The sequence below is a fragment of the Ctenocephalides felis genome, unplaced genomic scaffold (assembly GCF_003426905.1).
Source record: "Ctenocephalides felis isolate EL2017-DRISC unplaced genomic scaffold, ASM342690v1 CF-g0.4_SCAFFOLD_01886, whole genome shotgun sequence".
Classification (NCBI taxonomy): Eukaryota; Metazoa; Arthropoda; class Insecta; order Siphonaptera; family Pulicidae; genus Ctenocephalides; species Ctenocephalides felis.
The window spans coordinates 33,315,716-33,336,705 of record NW_020538040.1 but is presented as its reverse complement, the minus strand read 5'-3'; the positions used below and the strand labels follow the sequence as shown (position 1 = coordinate 33,336,705).

The 20,990-nt window shown below is 30.0% G+C and overlaps 3 protein-coding genes across 6 annotated transcripts in view; all 3 read left to right on the top strand.

Moving 5' to 3' along the window:
- On the top strand, nucleotides 1–4,830 carry LOC113377158 (BTB/POZ domain-containing protein 6-B-like). The gene is made up of 5 exons (XM_026617380.1): nucleotides 1–165; nucleotides 240–395; nucleotides 462–720; nucleotides 1,747–1,963; nucleotides 3,954–4,830. The coding sequence occupies exons 1-5, from the start codon at nucleotides 78–80 to the stop codon at nucleotides 4,794–4,796; spliced, it is 1,563 nt and encodes a 520-aa protein (XP_026473165.1). The 5' UTR covers nucleotides 1–77; the 3' UTR covers nucleotides 4,797–4,830.
- Nucleotides 4,831–10,116: 5,286 nt separating this feature from the next.
- Nucleotides 10,117–14,336, top strand: LOC113377155 (RNA polymerase II-associated factor 1 homolog). 4 transcript variants are annotated; one of them, XM_026617373.1, is made up of 9 exons: nucleotides 10,123–10,339; nucleotides 10,460–10,877; nucleotides 10,948–11,195; nucleotides 11,263–11,559; nucleotides 11,644–11,803; nucleotides 12,047–12,573; nucleotides 12,809–12,898; nucleotides 13,360–13,514; nucleotides 14,322–14,336. In XM_026617373.1, exons 1-8 carry the CDS (start codon nucleotides 10,278–10,280, stop codon nucleotides 13,484–13,486), a joined length of 1,929 nt encoding a protein of 642 aa, XP_026473158.1. In that variant the 5' UTR covers nucleotides 10,123–10,277; the 3' UTR covers nucleotides 13,487–13,514; nucleotides 14,322–14,336. The 4 variants fall into 4 exon arrangements, with proteins under 4 accessions (XP_026473160.1, XP_026473159.1, XP_026473158.1 ...); XM_026617375.1 differs by lacking the exon at nucleotides 14,322–14,336 and having other exon boundaries at nucleotides 10,117–10,339; nucleotides 12,116–12,573; nucleotides 13,360–13,554; XM_026617374.1 differs by lacking the exon at nucleotides 14,322–14,336 and having other exon boundaries at nucleotides 10,121–10,339; nucleotides 12,812–12,898; nucleotides 13,360–13,554.
- A 2,405-nt stretch (nucleotides 14,337–16,741) lies between these two features.
- The window catches only part of LOC113374856 (peripheral plasma membrane protein CASK-like), a 10,978-nt gene continuing 6,729 nt past the window's right edge, over nucleotides 16,742–20,990 (top strand). Inside the window, exon 1 of the mRNA XM_026614819.1 lies at nucleotides 16,742–16,888. Within this exon, the coding sequence (XP_026470604.1) occupies nucleotides 16,742–16,888 (147 nt within the window). The remainder of the gene's footprint in view (nucleotides 16,889–20,990) is intronic.

Sequence of the window (20,990 nt, the reverse complement as noted above, 5' to 3'; positions counted from 1 at the left end):
TGAAAGATGGCGAAACAAGCGTGGTTAATAAGCAAGTGAAAGAAAATTCTATTGACGTTCTGTGTTATAATATAGCTATGTCTAATTTTTATTCAAAAGTTCTACCCAAACATCAAAAAAGATTGCCAGATATGTCTTTCCCCCAAACAAATACGTGGATGAATGGTAAACCGCAAGACATGCATTTGAATTATTTTAATTATTATGTGCTGCTCGACTGTAGATATATTATTTTTTAGCTGAAAGTTTATATAATGGGCCTTTGTTATCAATATCCACATCTCAAGTGTCTCAAAAGGAAAGTGACACTGTGACTCAACCTTGCACTGCCCCGTCTAGTCCACTAACATCGCCTGGTGTTCGAAACAACACTGTGTTCACATTACCATCACCTGGTAAATACAGTTTTATGCTAAAATACATCTCATCATAGTTTTACTAAGAAGTGTTTTGTATGTCAGGTACGGAAGATCCAAATTGGCAAGCATCAAAATCTACAGTGCGTGAACGCAATGCTGCAATGTTCAACAATGAACTTATTTCTGACATCACATTCCTTGTTGGAACTCCGGAACATAATAGAAGAATTCCAGCACATAAATATGTACTAGCAACAGGAAGCTCTGTATTTTATGCAATGTTTTATGGTGGCTTAGCTGAACATCAAGCAGAAATTGAAGTTCCAGATGTGGAACCTGTAGCATTTTTAACTTTACTAAGGTATTCACATTTATATTTATTTGTATGTATATTATTAATATTTGAACATAAATGCTTTAATACATTAAACCTGCCTTTTGAATTTCAAAATATTGCGAAACTTTTACTTGAAAATAATTGTTTGTTCAAGGTATAATAAAATAGGCTTCAAAATTTAAATAATTTGGATGATTCAATTCAAATAATTTTATATGTATATGCCCAATAATTATTTCTGGTGACCGCATGGCCATTTTTTACATTTTTTACTTTGTATCTCCGAAACCGCAGTACCTGTTCTTAAAAACCTATCAATACTGCCACTGTCGACTAAAATAAAATATTTATATGTGATATATAAATATTTATATGTATCATATCATGTGATACGTTCTCTCTAAACCTAAAACAAAATTTGTTACCAAACATGCATACATTATATACGCTCTCCCAAACATGTCTCCGATTCATTTTTTCCAAGGTATGCCGAAATGATCAGAAAACTATCAAATCTGTATATAAAAAAAAATGATTTTTTTACAGATCATATAATTTAAGACGTGAAAAAGAATTTATATTCGTGTTTATGTATATGGTAAATGAAAAAAGAAAGTTATGCTAGTTATGTAAATTTCTATTATGTTCTGTATGTTCAATGTTTAATGTTTATATATGTTCTTAAATTTGTTGCATAATTAGTATGGTTTGTTAATGTATATTGTTATGCTGTAAATAAGATATTTTTTTTAAATAATTTTAATAGATTCATATGTTATGAATCACAATTTGACTCTACCTCAGTCGTAAAAAAAAACATAAAAAAGTATGTAAATTTAATATCAAATCATAAAATAAGAAACAAAATTTCTAACTCATTTTCACAATATCATGAATGGACAGGAAAAACAATAATTATAATAATAATGAGAATTTATAAGAATAATAATTTGGGGCCATTTTTTATTATTATTATTTATTTAGCTGAATACTTAAATAACATATGTGATAGGGATATAAATAATAATAATTGGATTGTGTTTGTTTCAGATATTTATATTGTGATGAAATTCAGTTAGAAGCTGATACTGTACTCTCAACTTTATATGTTGCAAAGAAATATATAGTTCCACATTTGGCAAAGGCTTGTGTAAGCTATTTAGAAACAAGTTTAACTGCTAAAAATGCGTGTTTATTACTGAGTCAATCTCGACTGTTTGAAGAACCTGATCTGATGGAAAGATGCTGGGAAGTTATAGATGCCCAGGTGAGTCTGATGTGTGTTAGTATTTTAATATTAAATACTATACATTATGATGTGTTTATTTGCTGTGAATGAAATGATAGATTTGTGTAGTTTTTGTAACAATACAATACTGTACTGTTTGTTATTATTACATAGTTTTAGCAGCGGGTTAATAATTGGTTTGCTTTTAACTTTTTTTTTTTATTAGATGTTTGAACAAAATACGTATACTATTTGTTAATTGTGAAATAATTCAATAATTAAGTCATTTGTTGGTATAATAATGTTTATTTCTAGTAATCAATATTGAATGAATATATAGTTACCAAATATTTATTTACTGTGTAAACATATAGTAATAAATATTTGATAATAAAATTTGAAACATTGTTAACCCCTGAACTTAAAATGACGAGCAGAGCCCGCGTACGATTGCTACGCCAAAAGTGAATATTACGGGCATAGCCCGCGTACGATATTCGGGCCAGAAGCAAATATTACGCATTATGGGCATGGCCCGGTATGGTGAACGCTAGTATTACAAAATATTTATTCATATGAAACTATAAAATACAAAATTATTTTCATTTTTGTGATAAACCGTGCACTATGAGACAAAATAGTCACAAACGCGGTGCCAGCTTGTACAACTGTGGCCCAACATTTTTGAATCTAAATCGTAAGTTAAGGGGTTAAATCAATATTATATATATCTATATATATATATATATATATATATATATATATATATATATATATATATATGTTACGGTAAATGTGCACTCTTGGTGAATGTGCACATTCACCGGTGAATGTGCACATTCCCCAAAACGCTAGGTGAATGTGGAGTTCTCAATCAATTTAAAATAATGGTGTACGTGCGTACTTGGATCGGTCTCATGAACATCTTGCGTATTTGGCGCATGCGCACTAAATAATTAATTAATATTAAATAGTAAATAGTTAATAGTTAATTGTTAGTAAAATAGTAAATAGTGAATTTAGAATAGTTAAATAGTGAATAGTTAATAGTTCAATAGTTATAGGTAAATAGTTAATAGTTTTAGGTAAATAGTTAATAGTTTAAGTAACTAGTTAGTAGTTAAAAAGTAAATAGTTAAATAGTAAATAGTTAAATAGTTAATGGTGAATAGTAAATAAAAAATAAAATAAAAAGTTAATAGTTATTATTGAATAGTGAATAGTGATAACTAAATAGTTTAACAGTTTATAGTTAAATAGATGAATTATAAATAGTGCATAGTTAATAGTAAATAGTGAATAGTGATAACTGAATAGTCAAATAGTGAATAGTTAATAGTTAATAGGTAAATAGGAAATAGTTGAATAGTAAAATAGTGAATAGTGAATAGTGATAACTGAATAGTAAAATAGTGAATAGTGATAACTGAATAGTTAATAATAAATAGTGAATAGTGATAACTAAATAGTTAATAGTAAATAAAGAATAATGAATAGTTAATAGTAAATATTTCAATAGAAAATTAGTGAATAGTGAATAGTGTTAACTGAATAGTTAATAGTAAATAGTGAATAGATAATAGCAAATAGTGAATAGTTATTAGTAAATAGCGAATTAAGAATAGTTAAATAGGTAATAGTTAATGGTTAAATAGTTAATAGTTATTAATTAAATATTTAATAGTTTATAGTTAATAGATAAATTGTTAATTGCTAAATAGTTAATAGTTGATAGTGAATAATAAATAATGGATAATAATATGCATATGACTAAAATAAATTATATAAATATAAATATAAATATATAAATTAGTATTTCACCCGCACATGCGCGAGTTGAACTCACATTCGCCAAATGAGCCGGTGCACATTCACCGAAATATGCACATTTACCGTAACATATATATATATATATATATATATATATATATATTAAAATTAAGAACATATAATTTTCAATTATTTATTCTATTAGTTTGGTTTGAAATTATTTGCTAATCCTTTTATAGATTATTTGACTGTTTTTTAGGCAGAAGAAGCTTTAAAATCTGATGGATTTGTTGATATTGATAGTTCTACATTAGAATCTGTGTTATCTAGAGAGACTTTAAATTGTAAGGAAATGAATTTATTTGAAGCGGCATTGAATTGGGCGAAAGCTGAATGCTTGAGAAGAGATCTGGAACCTTCTCCTCAGAATAAACGTTCTATGCTGGGACAGAACTTATATCTAATTAGGCTTCCTACTGTAACATTAGATGAATTTGCTAATAGGGCAGCACAATATGGTGTACTTACACCTCAAGAAACTATCGATCTTTTCTTATATTTTACAGCTACGATAAAACCTACTCTTCACTATCCAGTTAAACCAAGAACTGGGTTAGAACCTCAATTTTGTCATCGATTTCAATCTTGTGCTTATAGAAGCAACCAATGGCGTTATCGTGGTAGATGCGATTCAATACAATTTTCTGTTGACAAAAGAATTTTTGTAGTTGGTTTTGGATTATATGGATCATCAAACGGAGCAGCGGAATATAATGTGAAAATTGAATTGAAGCGTCTAGGTAGAGTATTATCAGAAAATGATACATCATTTTACTCTGACGGCTCTAGTAATACATTTCAAGTGTATTTTGAAAATCCTATACAAATTGATCCTGAATGCTACTATACTGCATCTGCTATTTTAGAAGGTAGTGAATTAAGTTATTTTGGACAGGAAGGTCTATCTGAAGTAAGTACGAAATCAGTGACTTTTCAGTTTCAATGCTCTTCAGAAAGTACAAATGGAACAGGTGTTCAAGGGGGTCAAATTCCAGAATTAATATATTATGGACCATCATTGAGTTTGAGTGAAATTGATTAGGTATATTTATTTTTTAAACTATACTAAGACTAATCGATTTTGTCTCAAATTTTATAATTTGTATTCAAGTATTAATTATGTATGTTATATTTTGTTGGAAAAGATGCTACATTCAGGTAGCATTTATTATTATTATGTGATATTTGTTGATATTTATTACAAGTAGTATACCGAACATATTTTGTATTGCTATGTGCATATATATATATATATATATATATATATATATATATATATATATATGTGTGTGTGTGTGTGTGTGTGTGTGTGTGTATTTGCATTCACATTTAATAATTTGTGTTGTAATCAAAATTATAAATCCAAATGCAAACAAAAATGCTTTTGAAAATACCTCATTTATTTTCGATCTTTTGGAACTATGTTATTTCCATTTTTTTTAAGTGAACAGAGTATATTAAGCAATAACAACAATTTTTTTTTTTAACAATGAAAATGTATTAAGAAAATTAACAATTAATAATTATATATAACTAAAAATGCTCTAAAAGTTGTGTGAGACATAAAATTAAGGAGCAATGATTATTTACCTGCAAATCTGATTAAAAATCACATAAAAATAAAACTATTATTGTTTATTATTGTATTGTGGGTTTTCCAATTTATTTTTTTGGTGCCGAAGATGAATCTGAAGCCAAAATTAGGGGTGAAACTGCAAAAAAATGGAGAAAAGTAAAATAACAGACAAAATCTTTTATATGATATTTTTTATGATAATTAAGTTCTTATAATTTCTGTTGATTCCTGGCACTATTCTCTTTAAATGATCTGCGCTACGCATTTTGCGACGTTTTTTATCGCTGTTGAGTAGTATTTAGCCGTAATTTGCAAAAATATGTTTGCAGATTTCCTAGGAGTAATGGGGTGTTAATACATTTGCATATTACTGCTGGATGCTGCAAAAAAAAAACTCAACAGCTTTCAAAAAAGCATTGCAGAAGTCTGTTGCACAGATCATTTTAAGCCATTTAAGGGCCAGGAAACAACAGAAATGATAAAATTTTGATTATCTCGCAAACATGTCATTTGATCGGAGTTCTTCGGACGTTTTTCAAATTTTTCAAATTTGCAGCTGGACTCTTAATTTTGATTTTAGATTCGTTTTCAGCCGAAAAAAATACATTGGAAAATATGTCACACTGCAGTCCTGCATTATTAACTTATAAATAGCGCCACGGATTTTTTTTTTATCAAACTTGCTGGGTAAATAATTGTTCTTTCTATCATGTTAACATTATAAGTCAATTTTTTAGTTTTAACTATCTCTATTACTTGCTATATTTTTTTTCTTACTTTCATTTTTTCATTATCATTAAGTACTGTGTACTTGAAAAAAAAAACTTTACAATGAAACATAATATTACTAAATCGATGAAGTTAAATAATGTATTTCCAAAACAATTTAGATTTATTGTTCCGAGTACAACACAAATATTTATATATATGTCGCCTACAAATCGTTTTATTATTCTCAAGATACAGTTGATATGATCTATACATAAATTATATATCTTTCATCTCTGTATCATAGTATTTTCGGAATTGTAGAATGCATGTATTAAAAATAAAATTTATATAATTAAGTTACTAATAATATGATGATTGTTAACATACTGTAATTACCTATTTCATTATGGTAACTTCTATACTAATATATATATAAGGTATTGAGGTTTTATTATTGTTATAGTATTTTTGTATATTCAAATAATTTGTAATATGTTTGTAGGTAAATATGTTTGTTTTTTATAAATTTATACCAAGTATTATGATTGTTGATTATTTTATCAGTTACCATTGCATGTTTAAACATATTTCATGTGCAGTTGATTGCATTAAAAATATAAAATATATTTATATGATATAAAACTGATATTACAGTAGTCTGTTAACCAATGCATTGCTCTGATTATGAATTAAAATTGATTTAATAATAAATTAATAATTACTTAATGATTTAAGTTTTACTTATGTGGATAGACAGCAATGATGTTACTTGAAAATATATTAAATATGTGCATTTAAGAATGTCTTACAAAACTTTCTAAGAATAGAGGTCGATTCTGCCTTTAAAAGAGGGACTTGGTTTCAATAGAAGACTGCAAATATAATATACATATTGATGTGTGAAGACATTGCATCATGCAATAATTCAGATATCTATATTAGCATGAAAAAGATATCAATGATAGATGAACTTTTAAATGTGATCAATATCACATTACAAATTATATGAAATGTAAAAATTATAGCCAAATATAAATACCGAACTAAAATATGTAAATGGAATTCAAATAATAAATTGATGGATTGAAGAAATGAGCTGCATTAACTGTACACACATCATCATTATGTACATGCTAGATTTATTTTAAACTTATCAACTTGCATTATACTTTTATTTTGTGCTTGATAACAATATATCAAGCACTAATGAACACAGTAGAACAAGTATGAATTTTTTAGTATCTACATCATTCATTTAGTTTTCTCTCATGCATTAAGATTTTTCTATAAATAAATGACCTCCATACAAATAGTTATATTCGCAATGTGTTGCCATAAATTGAAATATTATGTATATTTTACTAGAAATATACATAAAATTATTTAAGACATATTAGTTTATGTTGTACTTGAGATATTAGTCCTGTAGTCCACAAAAGCAGTACGAAGAAAAACTGTATTAAATTCAGTATAGACAACTTAAATTTTGTAGTTAAGACTAAAGTTTAAAAGCCATTCGATGTAACTCGATAAGAACCTAGCGTTTATCAATTCGACGGTCGGCCGAGCCATTTCTTTGTGATTAGCAAAAAAATGTAAAATTTTCGTTCTCGTTTTACCTCACAATTTTTGAGAGATTTTAAACATTCATATACTATTTGAAAGATTGGGAATCGCGTTAATTAGTTTTTGTAAAAAATCGGCTGAGCCGTTATTTCGTAATCAAATGATGAAAAATTATTCTGACGATTTTCGTGAAACATTGTATAGTGATACATTTTGTAGTCTTAAATAACATACTAAAATATTATATGCCAACTATAAGCGGTTGAGTTATAAAAATCCATGAATTTCGGCGCAAGGTTGAGCGATTCTAATCAGAAGCTATGTTGAAGCATGCACGTTTTGTGGTGTTTCGTAGGTAAGCACTGATTACCGTTGACGTCCACACTTGAATAAGATATAGTTTCAGAACACGAATTAGGTAAAATCAAATGTGTTAAACAAGTTTAATTAATTTATACAATTACAAATATTAAGTATATTTGAAAGACTTGAATTGGAAATCGTATTGATTATTTTTAGTGAAAAGGAAAATGTTAATTTCGAAGTAGACAATTGAATATTTTATCTAAATACCTGAATCTGAATTTTTATTGATAAAGTTGATTATGTATTCGTATCGGAAAGTTCATGCTATATATGGTTCATGCGACTATTGTCTTAAGACAAAGTGCTCAGTTTTGTAATTATATTTAAGACTTAATAAAACGAGGTGTTAACTTGAAGTGAAAAAATAAGGATTTGCTAAAATTTATTCAGATTTATTAAAAAAATTGAATTAACAATGAGTTGATTTACGTATATTATATGCATAATATAATATAATATATGAAGAATATGTGTAAACTTCCCGTAGCGTAAGTCATCGTAATCGTTCAAAAATTAAAATCGAAAATTTTTACATAAATTTACGTTTCAAAGGTTTCTGAACATTTTGGCATACCTCAGGAAAAATCGATGTGTGTGTGAAACGATTTGAATAATTAAAAAAGCATTGGAATTTTACTTATGAGGGTTATGTTTTGCAGTTTTTGGGAAAGGTCGGTCTAACCGTTTTGTTTATTTATCTATGTGTCCAGCCGTTTCCGAAATACAAAGCCAAAGAGTGCAGAAAATGGAATTTAAGTTTTTGAGAAAACAGCATCCGACTTGATAATGATTCAAAAAACATCAATTCGTAATGATTAGAAGACGTTTTTGGCAAAGACTGGTCCAGCCGTTTCGGAGATAAGAATCCGAAATTTATCCGATTTTAGAACGAGCTAAAAGTGTAAAAAATAGCAGTTTTTGAAAGAGCAGATCATCCGATTCTAATGATTCAGAATATATTCTATTATGCTTGTGAAGAAACTATTAGTTATTGAAGAAGGTACATTTTTTATTCTCAATTTTTCTTAATATATTTGATATATCATCATATATGATAGATATATCATCAAAAATGATTCAGATTTTAATTTTGATTCTAACTAAAATTCTAAAGCTCATTTATATAAGTACTTGAAATAAACAATTTTAACTTTGCAATTCACTTTCATTTCAATCATTAAAATATTAATTATTTAATTATATATAACGTTGATTTTCTTTTCATGTAACGAGTATATAAAATGAGGTCGTCCAATTTATAAACTCTTATATTCTGTCTTTAAAATACGAATAACGAAAGTTATTGTATTTATAATAATAATCAATTTGAAAACGTCTAAAATTCTTCGAATATTTCATTGCGGTACCGAAAGTTTCAGCAATTTGCCTTAAGGAACGCTTGCTTTCAGACCCTAGACAATATTAAGGTGCATCCACACCTAACGAACGAATACGAACGAACATGATGAATAATATGCGCAGATTAAAAATATTAAAGGTGCGCCCACACCTAGCGAACGAGCACGAACGAACATGGATTTCGACATGCGCGTGGGTCACTTTTGTTAGAAATTTTTAATCTGCGCATATTACACGAACGAACATGGATTTCGACATGCGCGTGGGTCACTTTTGTTAGAAATTTTTAATCTGCGCATATTATTCATCATGTTCGTTCATGTTCGTTCGTTAGGTGTGGACGCACCTTATACTTGTTTATCTATGTGTGGACGTACCTTAACAAAAGCGACCCACGCACATGTCAAAATCCATGTTTGTTCGTGCTCGTTCGCTAGGTGTGGATGCACCTTTAGAATACCCCGTGTTCAGACCTCAATATCGATTTCCGTTTTATTCCGAGTTTATCGAGTTTATCGAGTTTATCGTTGCGTTGCCAAAGGCACAGAGTATAGGAGGAAAGGCATAGATAACAGAATAAATAAAGGTAAGCATAGAAGAGGAGAAGCATATATAAAAGAAGAGGAGAGGTAAGCGGACGAGCAGGAGCAGGCGATCAGACCCATAGATAAAAGAAGAGTGCGCTTATTTATACTTTATCTGTCTATGGCCGCTCGCCTTGTGTATGTGTGTCTAATTGTCTATGGAGCATTGGTCTCTGTCAACTTCATGAGTGAGAATGCCGGTTGATTTGTTGTGTCGTGTTCTGTGTCATAACGCATCGGAAGTTGTGTCATTATGAATTTATAAATATATTGCTAATTATAAGTTATCTCGAAATAAGTGTTATTGAAATAAATAGTACAAATTATTTTGAGGATAATAAGTTGTGAGAATCTAAATGATATGGCACCTACAGTTCAACCGGAGGCCGGAGCTGAAAAACGGAATTGTGCTGGGGAAAGAAGGTTATTGAACATTTTAGTAGTATCTATGATTTAGTTTGAAGTCCTTCATTTAAAACATATAATGCAAACTAATTTCCCATAAATATTTATTCACAATATCAGTTATTCTTAATGTTACAGGTCCGATTTAGCTTGCCGCGTGAAATATTGCAATACGCTACCTGACATTCCATTCGATTTAAAGTTTATCACCTATCCTTTTGAACAAACTCGATTTATCAATTATAATCCTACATCATTGGAACGTAATTATCGATATGATGTTTTAACTGAGCACGATTTAGGAGTAACAATTGACCTAATTAATAAAGATACATATCAAATTGTGCCGTACGCTCAATTAGATCCTGCAGATGAAAAATTGCTTGAAGAGGATATTTTAACTCCGCAAGATTCTCAAAGATCTAAGTTTCATAAAAAGAGTGTATCATGGCTACGACGATCAGAGTACATATCCACCGAACAAACAAGATTTCAGCCACAATCTATGGAAAAGGTTGAAGCAAAAGTTGGTTATAATGTCAAAAAGAATTTCAGAGTAAGTTTTGTTAAAATGAGTATTATTTAAAGTATTTGCTTTGATTCTTATTTTTTTTTCTACATTATAGGAAGAAACATTATATATGGATCATGCAAGTCAAATCAAGGCTATAGAAAAAACTTTTGCTGATTCAAAACTACCTGTAGAAAAACATTACAGCAAACCTTCAGTCGTTCCTGTTGAAATTTTACCTGTTTATCCTGATCATAAATCATGGAAATATCCTTGCGCTCAAGTTATATTTGATTCAGATCCTGCACCAGTCGGTAAACAAGTTCCTGCACAAATCGAAGAAATGTCACAAGCTATGATACGGTCATTATCAACAAAAAGCTTTCTTTTAATTTCATATTTCCATGTATATATATTTATTTATATTTAGAGGTGTCATGGATGAGAGTGGTGAACAATTTGTGGCATATTTCTTACCAATGGAGAAAACGCTAGAAAAACGTCTTAATGATATTGCAAATAATGTGCTGTATACAGACGATGTTGAGTACGAATATAAAATGGCTCGTGAATATAACTGGAATGTTAAAAGCAAAGCGTCCAAGGGTTATGAGGAAAATTATTTCCTTGTTGTGAGACAGGATGGTGTATATTATAATGAATTAGAAACTAGAGTTCGTCTCACAAAAAGAAGACAAAAGGCTGGATCACAACCTAACAATACTAGGTAATCAGATATTATAAACAACACTAATGTTAAACATACATATTAAAATTCACATTACTACAATAAATTATTAAATATTTTTAGATTGGTTGTCAAGCATAGACCTCTTGAATCAAAGGAACATCGTGTCCAACGTTATCGCGAACGTCAATTGGAACCACCTCGAGAAGATGATGAGGAAGATGAGGAAGAGGATGATGATGAGCTTGATGCAAACAATGAAAATGAAGACCAGCAATCACAGGTATATATATATATATATATATATATATATATATATATATATATATTTAACAATTCTTGTTTAAAAACAAATGTAGATATTAAGAAATTTATTCAAAATCACACCATGAATATGAATTGAATGTTATTGTTTTATAATCATTCATATCAATTCACACATTCTTTCCAAAACAATATATATCCTTGCATGTCAACAATATTCTGTTTTAACAACTCAATAAAATCACCTCTATTTTTCATATAGGAAAGTATTACAAAACAGGGTGAGAATGATGAAGACGAAATTAATGCAGATCAAAATCACAAAACTCAGAATGGGGTTCAAGGTGACGAATCTCCTGGCTCAAATCGTAGCCGTAGCAGAAGTCGGAGTAAAAGCAATAGCAGAGCTGGAAGTGGAAGCAGGAGCAGAAGTAGAAGTGGGAGCAGGAACAGGAGTAGAAGTGGGAGTAGAAGTAGAAGTAGGAGCAGAAGTAGAAGTGGGAGCAGGAGTAAAAGTAAAAGCAGGAGTAGAAGTAGAAGCGGTAGTCGAAGTAAAAGCCGAAGTAAAAGCCCAAGTAGAAGCAGAAGTAGAAGCAAGAGTAGAAGTAGAAGCCGTAGTAGAAGTAAGAGTCGAAGCAAGAGCAGAAGTAGAAGCAAAAGCCCAAGCAAAAGCAAGAGCCGAAGCAGGAGCAAGAGCAAGAGCCCAAGCAGAAGCAAGAGTCGAAGCAGAAGTAGGAGCCAAAGCAGAAGCAGAAGTAGAAGTAGAAGCAGTAGCAAAAGTGGAGCTAGGTAGTTTTCTCAAGCATTATTCTTTGAAGTGGTGTAAATAAGGAACATATAATTGTTCAGATAGCTTTAATAATTTATTGAACATTTTCCTTAAATTTTAATTTATTTATGTTATGAAATTGTGCTTAAAACATTGATCATAAAACTTTTACTGCAATGATTTATGAGCTAAATATTGAAATAAAAACCGTAATTGCTGATAATTGATTTGAAAAATTACCATTTATATTGTTAGAAGCGGAAGAAGCAGAAGCAAGAGTAGTAATGCGAGCAGTAGGAGTGGTAGCAGAAGCAAAAGTAGATCCAAAAGCAAGAGTTCTTCCAGGTATTTCATCATAAATGATAGTAAGATATTTTATGGATAGTATATCTACTATAAAATGTTATAACAAATTTTGCTATGTTAACATTTTCATTGAACTAAAAGCCTTAATTTGCAGTATGCAATTTCTTTCATATTGCATAAAAAGCATCCTTCTGAAAAATGTTTTTTGAAATGATTTTTTTTTTAATATCTAAAATATTGCCAAAATGCATATTGCCTTAGTATTAGTTTTTCCAGTTTTTTTTTTGTTTCTTTTATATCGGGGATCATAGCATTTTTGAATTTGACTAGTTTTATAAAAAGTTTGTTTCTACATTTTGATATAATGTGTATAAAAATTGAACTTGTAAGTTTAAGCCTAATTTTATTACTTATTTAAATTTTGTGACAAGAAAGATTACAAATGCGTGATTTTTAAAATACACAAAAAATTTCACCGATTTTGTTATGCTTTATTTCAGATCGCGTTCCCGATCACGTTCCGCATCGGCTCAGAGACGATCTTCTGCTGCAAGTTCACGTTCAGGGTCTGAATCTGAAAAAAGTCACTCTGACAGTGATTCAAAATCTGATTCAGGATCGGATTAATAATATGTACAATTTTAACAATTACGCAGTATGTATGAATATATCATGCATACTTAAATTTTTCTGTATGCAAGTAATATATATATATATATATATATATATATATATATATATAAATACAACAGTAATCTGAATGTGTATATACATGTGTAAATTTTTTTTTTTTTTATTATAAACTAATAAACAATGAAGTGTTAGAAGCAGTTATTCTTCGTAGGGAATTTTGTGTATTTATGTGCAGTAATTCATCACATCAATAAAGCAATAGGGAAAAAATGACATTACATATTTAAATTAAAATCATGTTATTTCAATTCATAACATGGATATTTAAGTCATTGTCACATGGATCAAAAGGTCAACAATTTGTATTTTGTTTCCATAATTCACTTCTGGTTAAGAACATTTATTTATATTTTTGTGGTCATTTATCACTTTGACATTTTTTATATGAGTTTACTCATTCTAAAATGAACTTGAACTGTTACAGAAATGTGCTTGTTTGAATTAATGTTTAGTGTCTAGTACAATATTGATGATTCGTAACTAAATAATTATATTTACCTGTAAGTATTAACATTTAATTTTGAACACCACGATGCATCCTTATGGGAAAGTTAAAACTTTTTTTTTTAATCCTTTTCCTACGAGAGTTCCACAGGAGTGTCGATCAGTAGCTATTGAACGGATCAATCATAATAACATATTTTAAGATTTTTCGATCATCATCAATAAAAATGAACCCATTTAAAAGTTAAATGTAACACTACTAAAGATCTAAAAATTGCAATAAAAATTTAAATTCTCAATAGTTCTCATATTGATAAATTTGTAGCAAAGGTTGACACACATATCATCTGTCGTCCATAGACAACTTCCGTATACACAGGTAATTGAGTGGATGTCGACCGTGGACGACGCTCTTAGCGAAAGGGCTAATTAACTGCGAATCGGCGGAGCCGTAGCAACACATTTTGCATTTAAGCTGGTATAATACAAGAAATAATTTAAAAAATGGGTATACTCGTATAATACGATTAATAATTTTTTTTTGTATGGGACAATAGACACTTTTCAGAAGAAGCCAAAAGCAAAAAAATGCAGTTATCACGGAATGATCTGTATTACTTTGCACGCCGTTAAGTTTTTGCCCAATATTTTTACTTGATTATTCGAAAATGAAATCAAGCAGCCAAACGTCCTGGCGAAAAATGGAGAAAATAAGATAGACTGACAAATATATAAGTTCTGCAAAGTGTGAAAAAAGAACTCATGGTTCTCGGTACTATGTTGAAAAAGGAATTGAACTTACTTTGTAAGGTTGTTGAAGGATTGAGGAAGTAATCATATGTTCGATAGTACAGGAAAACGAACTTTGAAGAACACACGCAGAAGCATAGAAGCAAACTACGAACTATAAGTCTCTGAAGTGCGCTATTGACACGAATAATATTTTCGTATATATTAAATATTTATGTAAATTTACACAATTTATATTGTAATTATATATACATATGATAAAAAACACTGTTTTATTTTGAATCGTCAATGATAACTTTTTCACTCCAGGTTGTAGCTGGTGAAAATAATCAGGGATTATATATGGATGAATAGTTTTTGAAAAATATAATCATGATAAAGAATTTCCATTTAATTTATACAGATTTTTTGAATTATTCTGAATTATGTTTATGCTACTTGTATTAATGCAAAATGCCACTTACAATTAGCTTTTTCTACAATTAGCAATTAAATCATCTAACCTACTTTTGCCTTTATGGTGTTTTTTCACACGTGACGCGTATGAAAATTTTTTACTATTATAGATGCCTAGATAATAGTTAACGGCTAAAAAGAAACCTGCTTCTAAATTTTTGGCGGTTATATATATATATATATATATATATATATATATATATATATATATTAGGGTGGTCCTTAAAATGGTCATTTTCGAATTTCCTTGCTCCCAGGGTCTCAAATGGTTCCAAATTGATAAAAAACAATTTTCTGAAAGTTTTAGCTCTTAATATTAACGTTTGGACAGAGCGCAATTCAATCAAACTTTCTATGGAAAGAGCATGGAAAAAAATTTAAAAAAAATGTTTTAGGTATAACTTAGCGACAAATGAATGAGTTTTATTCATTCATTTGTTCGCTAAATTACATCCAAAAACATTTTTAAAATTTTTTCATGCTATTTCCATACAAAACTTTGATTGAATTGCGCTCTATCTAAGCGTTAATATTAAGAGCTAAAACTTTCAGAGAATTGTTTTTTTATCTATGTGGAACCATTTGAGTCCCTAGGAGCAAGGAAATTCGAAAATGACCATTTTCAGGACCACCCTATATATATATATATATATATATATATATATATATATATATATATATATATAAAACGTGGAAAACCCAGGAGATGATAAAGAAAATGGATAAAAGTACAAATATACAGATTCGAGGATGTAAAGAAAATTGAATAATGAATTAAGGGTTAACAGGATAATGGAACATCAAAAACAAGGTAGGTATGATTTAATGTTTCAGGTTACAAAGGAAATGGACTGTAATAAAAAGAAAAGCAGAAAAACATACAAAATGGAAGACGACAATGGAAATTGAGTGAGTGACCACAAGAAAATTTTTAGCGTATGGGAAAAATACATTGAGGAATTGTACGATAGAGAAAATCGTCCTGATAATATTGAGATTGAAGAAGAGAAAGAAGGGGACAAGGACGACAAGGAACCGTGCATATTGAAAAGCGAAGTCGCGAGAGCAATAAATGAGATGAGAAAATAGAAAGCAACGGGAAATGACGACTAACAACGGATTGAGGAAACTGACCAAATTGTTGAATCAAATATACCGAACGGGCGAATGGCCTAAGGACTTTCTGGATATCACGATGATAGTTCTTCAGAAAAACCCCAAAGCGAATAAACGCAGTGACCACAGGACCATAAGTTTAATTTCGCACACGGGAAAGGTTGTGGCCAAAATCCTTACGAGACCACTTAAAAATAAAATCGAGCAGTACATGAGCGAAGACCAGTTTGGTTTTAGAAAAAGAAGAGGCACCAGGGACGCTATTGGAATATTAAGGATAATGTCGGACAGATTTCTCGACGTTAACGAGGACGTATACTTCTGTTTTATAGATTGGCAGAAAGCTTTTGACAGAGTCAACTGGAATAAGCTTATGGGAATTTTGTCTATTGGAGGGATCGCAGGCTGATCCAAAATCTATATATGGGACAGAAAGTAAAGGTTCGAGTGAACCAGGCAGATACAAACAGCGTTGAAATAGGTAGAGGAGTGCCGCAAGGATGCACAATTCTGAAAAGAAGAGGAAACTGGATCGGCAAAAAGAGTGTCTCTGGCAAAACGTCGTTGAGGGTAAAAAAGAAAGAATTAGGCAAACCATTGACGACTTACGCGAGAAGAGAAAATACAAGGAACTGAAAGCCGATGCACATGGTCAAGAAGCACGGAAGCAGAAGTTTGGAAAGGAAAATACATGAGAAAATAGGGGAGGAGGAATAGTGGTAATGGGGATAATAGACGAAGGGTAAGGGAATCATTTATTTGTGGCGGCTTTCACACTATGTATCTGCCTTCGGGCAGAATATAATATGATCATGAAATACAGCGAATTATAAGTTCATTTTCAGGTCTTGATCAACTGTGATTTGACTGGTTTTAAAAGAAAATATTTATATAGTGGTTGATGATCAACACAATGCGCGAATCGTTTGTTTCATAGAAGAAAACATTTTGAATAAATGGTATGGAACTTTAAATTATATAAAAAATATCACTGTGTACGTTTGAAACTCCCTTTAAAACACTTTTTTTTATAAAAGTAAAAATTTAATTTGTTAATCCGACTGCAATTCATAATATTTCAAGAATAACCGAAGACCGGGGTCCTTGAAATTTTTGCTTAGAGTAAATACTGTATGCCTTCAGTGAATTTTGTAAATAATTCGAGAAATTTTAATTCATTGAAAAAATCAGAATTTCGATGTTTGTCAAATACTCATCTTTGGCCAGAAAATATGATTTTAATTATTTTTGTGCTATATCTTTCAAATGTTTAGGTTGTCTTCGCCAAAATCAAATGAGCTTTGCGTATGGAAAATATGAAACGTCTCTTTGAATCACCCAAATCTGTTTAGGCTTCCTGCACTAAACTGTGACAAATTCTACACACATGCATCTACTTTTCTTATTGTACGATGTGCCTAAATGATCAGGAAGCCTTGAAAGAGCAAAAAATCAGAAGAATTAGGTGCAAGGTAATTTTTTTGCCTGTTTGTAAACTTAACGTCTAAAACCGAAAAAAAGAACAAAGAAATGAAACAAAGTGAACTATCATAATTACAAATTTTCTAAATAATTGTAGTTGATCATGCGATTTCTTTGTTTATTTTCAAATAATGGAAATATTTATACATAAACCATAAGTTTCCAAATTTTTTTGTGTCGTGACCCCTATCAAATATTGGACGGATAGTGTATGCTACTGCATGGCCAGCCGAAGCAGTTGATATAATTTTCCATAATTAACCGGAAGGATAGTACTTTCATATAAAAAAGAAAATTGAGAAAATATTCAGTAGTTATTTTCATAGCATTTTCAAAAAGAAAAATAAAAGAATTACATGGCGAAACCTGTACATATAGAGTAAATAGATATTGATGTAGTGTATTTTGATTCACTACCGCGGATCTTCATTTTGATTTTATGCGTTTTTTTTATCTTTCCGTAGGGTAAGTTATAGTAATCGCAAAAAAATCGAAAATGAAAATTTTTATATATCTTTACGTTTTAAAGGTTTTTGAACATTTTGGCATTTCTTAGAAAAAATGAATGTATATGTGTGTATGTGTGTATATGTGTGTGCGGATACAAATTTTCGTCGACGATTTTGAGAACCGATTTCAACCGATTTGAATAATTCAAAAAACATTCGATTCGTAATGATAAGGAGACGTGCTGATTAGTTTTTGGCGAGGGCAGGTCTAGCCGTTTTGAAGATACGGGGCAAAAAGTGCCAAAAACGGTTTCTCAGTTTTTAAGAGAACGGAGCGTCCGATTTTAATAAGTCAAAAAATATTATACTTGTATTGACAAGATGAAGAACTGATTAAATTTTGGGAAGGCAGGTCCAGCGGTTATGGCCTTTCAAAAAAAATAAGTTAAAAAAAAATGTCATTTGGCGGTCAAAAATGTTTATGAAACATATGCACATCAAATTATCAGATATTTTATAGAGATTTTAATAATGTGCACACATTTTGTGTAAATGTTTTTGGGTTCCGTACCAAGATTTTTAATTACGGTACGGTAAGTTCCAACAATTTGCCTTAAGGCGCGATGCCATGCACCTCACTAGTTTTTTCGGTGAAGTGGACTTCCTGAAAGTTGTTATGGATAATAACAACATGTGGACTATTCAGGGAACCACTGCCCTAGATATTTGGTTTTAACTACTCATTTCTTCATTATCGAATGAACATTTTAATAATATATGTATCTTTTTCAAATAATTGCGAATAAAATACAATATAGGTAAACTAGTATTGTTACGTGTTTAACATGCAAATAGATTATAGTTCTGGTATTATGTGACTAAAAGTCAGCATGCGCATGATCAGCGCCCGAAAGAGAGGATCTCGTTATATATAATAGCGCAGCCAACGACGACTCTTGGAGCGAATTTAAGCACAAGCGTCATCGCCCTTTCAGTTGAGGCAATCGATCAAGTGCGCGAGTTTGTTTTCTATAATTGTACTAGTCGAAAAAGTTGTGCTTTTGATTATTATACGAGAAAAGCATCCTCATAACAGATTATTATAACATCAACTTCGTTTTACCGAGGAACAGTGTATGAACTTTAAGTAGTAGTATTGACGTAAAAGTTGCGGAGTTGCGTCCGAACGCCTTGTTAGCCTTTGTGATCGAGTTTGTTATATACTACCTGTGTAACCTGTACTAAATTGTTATTGTAATGTACGTATTGTTATGTTTTAATATTCTTAACAAACGCTCAAAGTATTAAGTATATTATACGAACTACAATATGCATTTCCGTTCTTAAGTGGATATTATATATTCAGTGGCATCAATATAAAGAAGTAAATTTGATTTTCTCTGGTTGCAAATGTTTGTGGTACTGCAAGTAATTTGTATATGTGTATTTATAGCAATGAAAACTGTCATTTTTTTTCAAATATTTGCCAATATTAAAGTAACTACTCCTAAATATGCACTAGCGCTTTTTAATTTCTTTCTATGCACTAGCGATTTTTTTGTCTTTGAACTTGGTTTTGTTTGTACTTCATTAGAACATGGTATTTTTATTCTTTCGGTTTGAAAATAAAATTTGCAAATTGTAACAGTACAAAAGTTTTTGGTCCGAACATGCGGACGACAATGTGTACCAACGACAATAGTATTTCGTCAATTTTATAAATACTAAAATAATCACCAAAATTGAATATTAGTTTGTATTAAAAGTCGTAAGACTTAAACGATCAACAAGTGAAGGATATTCTTCACTCTTATATCCATATAATAGTATTAAATATGTAAAACATTAATATTTTAGTATTACTAGATCTTTATAAAATACTTTCATATTAATATGCTCTATATAATTTAGTATATAACATTTTTAACATTTCTTTTCGATTTACAGGCATATTGGATACTCCATTCTCGCCAATTCTGTATGTGATCGTAGCTGACTTTTGATGCTAGCATTGTAATTATGTATTATCATATGAATATATTCCGTTAATTACAATAGCTTACTGTGGCTTAGTTAAAGTGCCTAAAGTGTGTGTTATCAAAGTTATATTAAAGACCAAAAAGGATTGCCAGGTGTTATATCAAAGTGCATATCAAACAATTAAATTGGTTAGGTAAGTTTGTATCACATAAATTTTAAATTATTTTTGATAAGAGATTTTTATAAATTGACCTATCTTTGTAAATCAATTTATATATTTATATTTTTATAAATTTATTTTTCAATCAATTTACCTTGAAATTCTTAATATTTACGTGGTGTGCATATTAATCAACAAGTTTGCGCTGAAATTCTAATTGTGAATTAAATCATTCTGCTTTACTCATTTAAAATGATTTTTAATTGATTTAATACAGTTATTTAATTATTCAGAAAACTTACCCAAAATGTGTTTATCAAATCTTATAAAGAGGAATGTCCTTCAGAATATTACGTTGCGTTCCTTCTGAGTGGATTGTACGTTCACAAAATGGATTCAAACAGTTTCCTGTTTTTTGTTCCCAAATTTAAGTTTTTTTTAAATAGAAAATTCGACTTACGAATTTTTTTTCTCGACATTTCAAGTAGTTCCGAACCGTTTGACATTAATATTTGAAAAGGTATATGTGTGAGCCAAAACTTGACCAGTATTTTAAAAAATAAAGAGCCATTTGATGAAAGCTCGATAACGACTCGCATTT